Here is a 9,588-nt window from a genome sequence, read left to right as displayed (position 1 = left end):
TCCAGATATACCTGTATTTTCTTTATTCAATGTGTATTTTTTATATGCGAAGAAACAATTTAGAATGTATTTATTTATTGTTACTGTAGTTTGCTAAATACTGTGTAGATAAATACAAATCAACATGATCAGAGTTGCCAAACTGTAGATTTTAGAAGGGGCCAAGAGGCTGAAATGGAACTGATCCATCATGTTGTTGCCGAAGGGATGAAACAAATCCGTGAAGCGTTCCGTATTTTGGATGGTCCCACCTTTACCTTTACCTCCTCGTTTTGAATGGGGGAAAAGTTGCCCTTGTTTCACTCCAACAATGAATGGATGCATTTTGGCAGCTGTGAACGCTGTGTGACCAAGCTCCTGGCCCGCCTGGAAGTGGGCGCAAGCAACCTTCTGTAAAGACCGCAGGCAGGCAGAGTGCATCCTGGCTATCCTGGATTGTCACCAGAGTGAGAAGACTTTGTTCTGATTGGTTTGACCGCCAGCTTTGCTTGTACAGTAATGAACAAGGATCGGAGTGCGTGCAAGTGCTGGGTCTTGTACTAAAGGAGTAAAGCTAACTGATATCAGCAACGTGGCACAACCAAAATGTGAAGTGTGAGTGTCAAACTGAAACGTCTATGTGAGTTATTTGTGAAAATATTTAGGAATAAATAAAATATGATATATGAAAATCAGGGCATTGTTTACATGAACACCAATTGCAATTCAATTACTTGAACTGTGGACTCAATCATGAAGAATATGAAACATTTATAATTGTCTGAATGTAAAGCTATCATCTTTTATTTGGAGGAGAAGTGGACCTTATTCATTGTAAACTGCTAATCAACATTTCCAATTAAACAAGAATAATGTGATCAAACGTGTTGGTTTGTATTGAAATCTGTAGACTGTCACTAGAGGGCACTGGGGTGTTATGACTGTAAGTTGAAGCTGTCAAACGGATGTAGTTAGTGTCTTTTTGTACCTTCAGAGAAGTGGGTCAGAGAGTAGTCTGTACTGTAACCTCAGACAAGTGGGAAACAGAGTAGTTTGTACGATTGTGGGTACGATTATGTTCCTGTTGGTCTTCGATTATGTTTCAACTGTGCTCAGCTCTAATAAGGCTTCAGAAAAACAATGACAATTAAAATTCTACATTCTTACTGCATATTGAGACTATTTTTGTTGTAGTGCCTTTTCAGGATGAATTAATACCATGAGGCTGTCTTGGGAGTGCTGGACAGATATCAGTGACATGTCAGGCACTTTTCTGAGGTTTCTCTTTTTTTAATGTCAAAAATACCAATATTCTCGCAGGTCATTTTAGGAGGACTTCACAGACAGGAGGGAGTTTAATTCCCTGTCGTCCTGGTAACTACCATCACTGCTGTCATCGTCACAGTCCTCAGAGTCAAGCTTGTGGCAGCATTTGGACAGCTCCGTGACAAAATGCATGACCAGTAACGTTATAACCGCGGTTTGGGACATTTGGAACATTAAGCAAGAAATCAAGTACAGGTAGCCGAATGTATGTCCAGGTTTATGGACGGCCCTCATCTGCAGACTCACTTGGTCTATACGCTGCTCTTGCATGCTAGGTGGACTTCTACAGAATGCCTGTTCTTTATCTGCAACACACACACACTCTGAAATTACATGTAGCACCGGAAGAGGATCCCAATATTATGTCCCCTCAACCAGCACAGCCTATTGAATAATTGTAAATATATTACATGATATAACTTTTTATCTTTTTTTAATATATATAATTAGCGTCAGTCAGACATTTACAAATGTCTTTCAGATAATGAAAATTATACAGTTGACAGCTGTGTATGTTCAGTTGAAGCTGTATTTACCTGGGAAACGGAATCCCTCCTTGTTGGCCCAGATACTTAGTTCCTCGTTATCGCATCTACAGTTCCAGGGGTTTCCGCTGATGGCGATGTAGCGTAGGTCAGGTAAGTTAGAAAGGATGCTGACGTCGAGCACCGTCAAGTTATTTCGGCTTACGTCCAGTAGTTGAAGATTCTCATTGCCTTTGAAAGCGAGAGGGTGAATCATGGACAGGCCGTAGTTGTCCGTCATCCTAAGCATCACAAGGCTCACCAACGGCAAGAATGTCCTGCTTTCTATCCGGCTCAAGTTGTTGAAAGAGATGTCCAGGTATGCAAGTTTGCGTAGATTCCCAAATGTGGCATCGGATATCCACGTTAGAGAGTTTTTGCTGCAGTCCAAATGAACTAAATCGGACAAGTAGTAGAGCATCAGCGGTGGGAGCTCGAACAAACGGTTGTTTGAGATGATCAGCTTCCTTGTGGGCAGTGGGATGTTGGAGGGAAACACTGTCAAGTATTGCTCAGCGCACTGAACCACCAGCTGGTCGTTGCACACACAGCGGTCTGGGCAGCCAACAGTAAACGGAGTCACATCTATTAAAACATCTATTAGAATCAAGATCATTATAAACCGCAAGGGTTGCGCGCTTCTCTGCTGGACCAGACGCATCATCAAGAGCTTCATCAATTTCCTATGGACAGAGTAAATAGCATTCATTGGTATTTGATATGCTCTTCAGAAAAAGACATTGAAGCCAGACAATATTACAAGGTGGTGTTGCGTGAGAGCTTGATAATTGGCTGAAATGCGTGAGGCTCACGGCAAATGCGTGAGTACAGAGCCCTGAATATTGGTGTGCCACTTACCTGTAATTTATCTAATTATTTCGATAGTGGTTTTGAGGTTCCATGCTTTGGAGGATTCCATAAAGTCCACACTCTTCTCAGACTCTTCTCCAGTAGTCTGCTATTAGTTTTAGTGGATTAGAATATTCTGTTGTCAACGTAATTTTCACAAAATTAGCTGTAGGCCTATAATCCTGTCGTTTTGTTTCAAAGGAATAAACTACATGTGTCCCGTCGATATGTTAGTTGACTGTATCCATACAACCATGGAATGGAGTATAACCTCTTTGTAACTAGATCGTAAATAAAATGGGAGGTGGTGTTTTAGTACATGCTATGCTTACGTGTTGGATCGAGCCTGTGAAAAACAGCAGGTTATACCCAAATCATAAGATGCGCGCTGCATGATCCTATAAACAAAGTCAATTATGACGTGTTATTTATGGCATGACTAAATTGCAGGTTTTCCTCTACCAAAGAACTTATATTGATAGTATATTATAGTGCTTCTATACTCTTTGCCTCTACTCGTTGTGAAGTAAGGTCCTCCATATCAACTAGTCTGTGACATCACACATTCCCCTTTAGAGCCAATGCCACAGACAATGTTTTTACAGTTTTTCTCGATTGCTAACACACAAAAATTGTATGTGTAAGCCATCCTCATAAAACCATTTAGCCAATCCCCAGCAGAAAGACCATGTACCCCAGTCAACACAATTTATCCTTTTTGACACATTCAGGTTCATTCACACTTATTTGAAAAAGTCTAAACACAACTCTCACTTTAAGACACAATTGTCACCATTATGTCATTTAGAAAACACTGCAGTTTGATAAACTCAAACCAGCGCAATTATCCATGTGTAAGCACTAACAAGCACAAATACTCAACAAGCAATCAGGGGTTTGGAATGAATACAAAGGTAAACTCATCTGTACTTTGAAATCATGGATGCAAATATCAGAGGAAGAGGCATAATTGTCAGAATGAGAGGAGGTGGACAAAGGAGAGGAAGAGGCAGAGGAAGAGGAAGAAAAACAACAATCTCAAATGAGATCCATGCCACACTATGACAGAAATCCCTATGACAGAACAACCTTCTCCAAGCCATGTAAGAAGCTTGTGGGGACATTGCTGTGGATTCTTGTCAGGGTTGGTTCAGGCATTTAAGGGCATTTTCCCCTGCTGTTTGGCTAGACAAAACATTGCCTGATGTTGAGGAAAATCTCTGGCCTGACCCTGGTCAGAGACAGGATGCTGACCCAGAATGAACAGTACTGTAGCGTACTCAAGCCCAAATCCAGGTGAAAATGTTTTGTTTATTTCCTTGTTTTCTTAGCCTTTGTTACCCAAATTACAATTTACAGTAATAAATTTGTGTTGTTGACTAACAGTACTACTATTTGTACACTGTGACCACTATGAGAGCTCAAAATGCAATTGCTGTATAATGTTAGTAATAGAAAATAAACAGCCTGTAAGAAGGACAATTGCAATATTTGTGAGTTTTATGATTTACATCATGTCAAACTCATGAGGTGGAACATATCCAAAATTCAGGGACATGTTATTGTCAATGGTTCATGAAAACCTTTTTATAATAGTGTTTTCAATTCCTCCCAGCAGTGTGTAAAGGGTATTCAGAATGTTGAATTTATTTGAGGGCTTTGTGTGTATTTTGAATGCAAAGTTTGGTTTCTACAACAGATAATATGGTTTTGACTACAGTGTTTGATTTTCGGTCAAAAGTCAAGGGTTTGGCCAAAGTATGAAGATGTGTGTTTAGAGTTTGGAGAAAACACAGTACACATTCAAGAAATGTGTCTTAGCAATTGAGGAAAAACTGTAAAATAGATAAAAACATGATAAAGGCATGATAGAGGACGATGAATACAACAGCATAAACACTTATAAGAACAGCACATGAATAAACAAATATAGCAAAACAGCAGCCCAGATCTGCACAACTATAAGCACATTCTCAGCCTCAGTTTTCTCCGATTGCTTAGACACAAAAATGTCAAATAACACAGTTAGTGAAACCTGACACTCAAGGAGCGAACAGCAGCCCAGATCTGCACAACTATAAGCACATTCTCAGCCTCACACTATTTGCAAAATACTACACACAATGTTTTGCAAATCTCTAAACACACTTTTCTACATTAGACACAGAAATTTAAAATGATGTCACTTAATTGCCTTTTTTAGACACTGCCTTGTAAAATGCCACACATGTGAACGAATGGATCAAACACGGGCGTCAGGTGTACAAGCACTAAAGTGCTAAACTGTAAACATACCAATCAGGTGTAAGCACTATAAAAAGGCAACAGGTCAATGTACTTGTCCTCATCAAAAATGGAAGGCAATGTTGCAGGAATAGGGAGAGGTAGGATGAGAGGGGGAGCCCGTGGAGGAAGAGTTGTAGGGAGAGGGAGAGGTAGACCTGAGGCTGTGGAAGAATAGGGCAAATTTACAGTGTCTAATGACATTCAAACATTGGTTGACCATGTTGTGAACCATGGGGCAACATTGAGAGAGGCTGGACAGAGAGTTTAGCCCAACCTCAGCAGATATACTGTTGCAACAGTAATTTGGACATTTCGACAAGAGCACAGATGAAAATTACTATTCTCTCCTGTCTACAGTACAGTAACATGTAGCCTACTATATGTACTACATCAGTACTTTGTACACATTCACGGCAGTCCATGATTGAAACAATGTACTGTATTTCATTTGCTGAATACTTTCATTTGTCTCCACAAATGTATTTGCTGTGTTTACAATATGTAGCCATACAGTTTTCAATTTTAAATATGTTATGATTTTCTGCACAAAACTTTTACGTAGACAATGTGGAGAAATACAGTAAATATTTTCAACAGTGTGCAGTACTAGTCTTGTGTGTTGTGTTTGGTCAACATATTCATGTACTTGTACGTACTCTACTGGAACAATATCTCTGACAAAATCAGACATCCGCGCGATATGCACCTATCTCTACCAGAAATGACCATTAGTCTCTCGCTCGCTCGAATTACAAAATCCCTGGGCGGACCAATGAAATTGCCGCTGCAATTTCAGATCTCCAACTACCGCTGGAGATCTGGGATGTTATGATTCTGCCATCGAGTCTGTTTTAGAAGACATCGACAGCGCATTAATTTTGAAAGAGGAACAGAGAAACGCAATCAAGGCATTTGTCGATGGAAAAGATGTTTTTGCCGTCCTTCCTACGGGATTCGGTAAAAGTTTAATTTATCAGCTGGCCCCGATGGTCGCGAAGAAGATGGGACACAACTACTACGTTGCTCTGATTGGTTGTAGATCTATCCAATTGAGCTAAGAGGCATTTGTTTTCCAGGTTCGTTTGAAACACGCCCCATAGTCACAGCCCAACGGAGAGTTCTCAGACTAGAATTATGAGTATGACAACGTCAGGCTAGGCGTCAGGGAGCCGCTATTGAAATGCGGGAGACTCCCGGACCTTCCGGGAGACTTGGGATGTCTGCAAAATCAAGCAGGTTATATCATTAGAAAAGAATAGTTAGTGTAAAAGTGTTTAACATTTTTCACTACGGTGTGTAACTGATTCAAACAGAGTCCAATTTTATGAACCATGTGTGTGGCATAAGGTGACAGAAATGGGTTTTTAAACATGATTGTATAGTTTTGAACGAAGTGTTTTATTTAGCAAAAGATTGGAGGTGTTCTGCTACTTGTGTGTCTAGTTGTGTAAATCGTGTGTTGTGTTTTGACAAAGTGAGCCCTGTTTTCAAAATTGTGCTTAAGCAATTGGAAAAAACTGTAATATAGCCTATTACTTTTATAGTGTATAGGTTCTGTCGGTCTTTTTCCTCACTACGACCCTTTGATACGATGAACTGTAACACACTGAAGGAGGGGCGTGCCACGCCATTCACCATTTGTTTACACGACTCTGTGAGCATTGTGCTCCTTCCTTGTTTCGATACTTTGAAAGAGCATTGAGGGCCTGTTTATCGGATTTATCAGGTAGCCTAAATTATAGAAATAAGCCCTCCAAAATTTCGAGTGTTTTAACCACATCTGGGGCTGTCGTCGAGGCTATAGCTACTTGGATACGGAAGTAAGTAATTCAAATCCACATTCTCGAATTGACCTTGCCTTTTCGGCATTGCGATTGAAATGGTAAACAATGTCTTAATAACAATATTACATTTCAATAGAGATCCTACTCGTTGTTGTTTGACATTTAAAATGCATAGTAGCCATTAATATACAATGCATTGTTTGAAATATCTTAACCAACTTTCTATTGCACCAACTGCCTGTTTGTAGTGACACGAGTTATTCAGGATTAGTTTTCCAGAGTGTTTTAAACATATAGAATAGTAACAAAATGCTTTTACTTCTTTCAGATAACAGAATGGTGGTGTTATCCAAAGATTATGGATATGTGGCAATCACTGGTGTTGCCAGTATGATCATGATTGGTCACCTTGCCTTAAAAGTTGGTAAAGCACGCAAGAAGTACAAAGTTCACGTAAGTTGTGGGCTCATGTAGCTTCTCAATACACTGCATCAAACAAATGAAGGTGTGTCTGCTACACAAAGCAGACACCCACTCATTTGACCAAGTGGTTGTATTTTATTTACTCATTATAAGAATGGAGAGTGGAACAGCACTTTATTGATCATAGGGGAAATTGCACAATAAGGTAGGAACAGGTATTTAAATGATAATACCTGGCCTGATGCCCCTGTTGTTTTGAAACAGTCCCTTTTTAATTATATTGATAATGATCTCCTGGTTCCTATCTGACCATCCTGTGGTGTAATACTGATTATTTACCTCCCAAAATGAAATGCCAATACAGAAACACCAAATACGCTACTAATTCAGAACTTTGAAGGTCTGTGTCTTCACCATCCATTCACTTGAAAACGTGAATTCAGACTGGTCTGCACCTCTGTTTCTGGAGAAGTGGATCCCTCACTGAGCTTCACCTCCCAAGGAGTTTTTCCTTTTCTTCTTGAAGGTTTAGACTGGTTATAGGCGCCAATCTGTGGGCATCTGGGAAGCCCTCTGTGACACTGTTTCAAAGGATTTTACAAATACAATTTGATTTGATGATCCAAGCCCATTCACAAACTGTTCTGTGTTCTGTTTTGAGCAGTATCCTCAGATGTACAGTGACGACCCAGAGACTGGAAACATCTTCAACTGTATCCAACGCGCACACCTAAACACGTACGTCACCTATGGTCGTTCACTGAACGTGATAAAGAATATGGATATTTTGTCGTCCCAGTTTAGAATGATCTAGTTCTTAATCGCTCTCTACAGTTTGGAGTTGTACCCTGCCTTCCTTTTCTGCCTCGCCGTGGGTGGTCTACATAATCCTGTGAGTTGACATTTGTTCCGTCATCGTGATGTTAGATTGACTTCTCTAATAAGACAGAGATCTGTACTTGTGCTATGAATGGTGTGTTTCAGAGGCTGGTCAGTGGTCTTGGGATGGTATGGGTTATAAGCAGGGAGATCTACGCACATGGGTACTCCACTGGAGGTAAGGGCTGGCCTGGGATGCAAGACATTATCATCATTATACGGTTGTCGTATCTAGTTAATTAGAAGGCCCTTTTTCTCCACCTAATTCACCCAGATCCCAAGAAAAGGATGAGAGGCTCGTTTGGTAACCTGGCCCTTTTGGGCATGATGCTGACCACAGTCAACTTTGGCAGAACCCTTTTGGGCTGGAGTCGGCCTAGGAGATTCCCTGGGATGAGCGGCGCTCCTTTAGTGTCTGTGGCCTGAAGGTCCCAACTCAGAGAGAGTGCTACTGTCTCAACAAGACAGGAACTTCATAGAGGTGCAGAATGTCAGTTATAACCCTATTTTTTTATGTTGTGTTTTGTTGCCATTGGTAGAACTCCAGAAGGTCCAAATATTGGAAAACTGACTATTGCAGTGTAATCTTTATTTAAGTATCAATATCAATATTCATTTTAATACTGACACTTGAAAATGATTACAATTATAATAAATATATGAATGTACTACATGAGTGACATTCCATATGATACTTTGGTCTTGTTCAATCAGCTTTGACTTGGGCGGGGTGTGAGCTGGGTGGAGATGGAATGCAGACCTGTTTGAAAGGGTGTGCAGGGAGGCTTGTGTTTGTGGTATGTGAGGGTGGCTGTCCTCACCAATCCAAGCTGCATTGTCCAAAGTCCACTTTCACTTGTTTAAACACACTATGCAGGCATTATAAATATATACAAATAATCAAAATACAATAAGACAAGGAAAGATATGAATTGTGTTTATTCATAAACACAATGAACACACACATACAGAGCACTTCCATTTTATTCTGAAAAAGGAAATAATCCTGTACCCCTAAACCACAAGGAACACATTTTAAATAATGTAAGCATAATTTGTTTCAGCACGTGCATCACACAACATCTAACCAAGGAATGTGTCATAATTTCACTTCCCTGTTACTGCATGTCTACTCTTTCAAATTCAAACGAAGTAGTGAATAGCGTCATTACCGCTTACCCTCCACTAGGGGTCAATGTGACTGTGTGTCACATTAGGTGTGTTAGACTTCATGCGGCGCCGACAGCCGGCTGCAGCCGGTTGCCTTGAATCTGAGAATGCCATTGGCTTCTTCAAGTCAGCCGGGCTGCAGACGACGCCGGCGCTGCATGAAGTCGAACGCACCTATTGACTCTGCGCATTCATAAGGAGGTGATCTCACAGAATAAAACAGTTCCCCATTCAGACAAAACATCCCACTTATCGAAGGGAATGATTAGATAGCGCTAATATGGAAACCATCCAATGAAACAGGTCTCAGTATAGGTTTGAAGATCCAGGCCTCGAGCAGGAAATCAGAAATCAGTATGTATATCTGG

At 40.5% G+C, this 9,588-nt stretch overlaps 2 protein-coding genes across 2 annotated transcripts; one reads left to right on the top strand and one right to left on the bottom strand.

The window, feature by feature from the left end:
- Positions 1 to 1,271: 1,271 nt before the first annotated feature.
- Positions 1,272 to 2,958, bottom strand: LOC134037719 (leucine-rich repeat-containing protein 38-like). The gene is made up of 3 exons (XM_062483200.1): positions 2,688 to 2,958; positions 1,842 to 2,512; positions 1,272 to 1,610 (listed from the first exon to the last, which is right to left on the bottom strand). The coding sequence occupies exons 2-3, from the start codon at positions 2,503 to 2,505 to the stop codon at positions 1,306 to 1,308; spliced, it is 969 nt and encodes a 322-aa protein (XP_062339184.1). The 5' UTR covers positions 2,506 to 2,512; positions 2,688 to 2,958; the 3' UTR covers positions 1,272 to 1,305.
- Positions 2,959 to 6,538: 3,580 nt separating this feature from the next.
- On the top strand, positions 6,539 to 8,721 carry LOC134011777 (glutathione S-transferase 3, mitochondrial-like). The gene is made up of 6 exons (XM_062451224.1): positions 6,539 to 6,784; positions 7,077 to 7,201; positions 7,836 to 7,909; positions 8,006 to 8,063; positions 8,156 to 8,228; positions 8,325 to 8,721. Exons 2-6 carry the CDS (start codon positions 7,085 to 7,087, stop codon positions 8,474 to 8,476), a joined length of 474 nt encoding a protein of 157 aa, XP_062307208.1. The 5' UTR covers positions 6,539 to 6,784; positions 7,077 to 7,084; the 3' UTR covers positions 8,477 to 8,721.
- The last annotated feature ends 867 nt before the right edge of the window (positions 8,722 to 9,588 follow it).

This window comes from Osmerus eperlanus, chromosome 2, assembly GCF_963692335.1.
Source record: "Osmerus eperlanus chromosome 2, fOsmEpe2.1, whole genome shotgun sequence".
In the NCBI taxonomy this organism is placed as follows: Eukaryota; Metazoa; Chordata; class Actinopteri; order Osmeriformes; family Osmeridae; genus Osmerus; species Osmerus eperlanus.
The sequence above is the reverse complement of the archived record's forward strand: the minus strand, read 5'-3'. Positions and strand labels throughout refer to the sequence as shown.

What these genes read in the sequence shown, in the direction of transcription:
- LOC134037719 (XM_062483200.1), bottom strand. Translation starts at nt 2,505, where the DNA reads ATGAAGCTCTTGATGATGCGTCTGGTCCAGCAGAGAAGCGCGCAACCC. An exon ending in GGAGGGATTCCGTTTCCCAG is followed by an intron (nt 1,611 to 1,841) that starts GTAAATACAGCT and finishes TGTGTGTTGCAG; the next exon opens with ATAAAGAACAGGCATTCTGT.
- LOC134011777 (XM_062451224.1), top strand. Translation starts at nt 7,085, where the DNA reads ATGGTGGTGTTATCCAAAGATTATGGATATGTGGCAATCACTGGTGTT. An exon ending in GCAAGAAGTACAAAGTTCAC is followed by an intron (nt 7,202 to 7,835) that starts GTAAGTTGTGGG and finishes TGTTTTGAGCAG; the next exon opens with TATCCTCAGATGTACAGTGA. An exon ending in ACATGGGTACTCCACTGGAG is followed by an intron (nt 8,229 to 8,324) that starts GTAAGGGCTGGC and finishes TAATTCACCCAG; the next exon opens with ATCCCAAGAAAAGGATGAGA.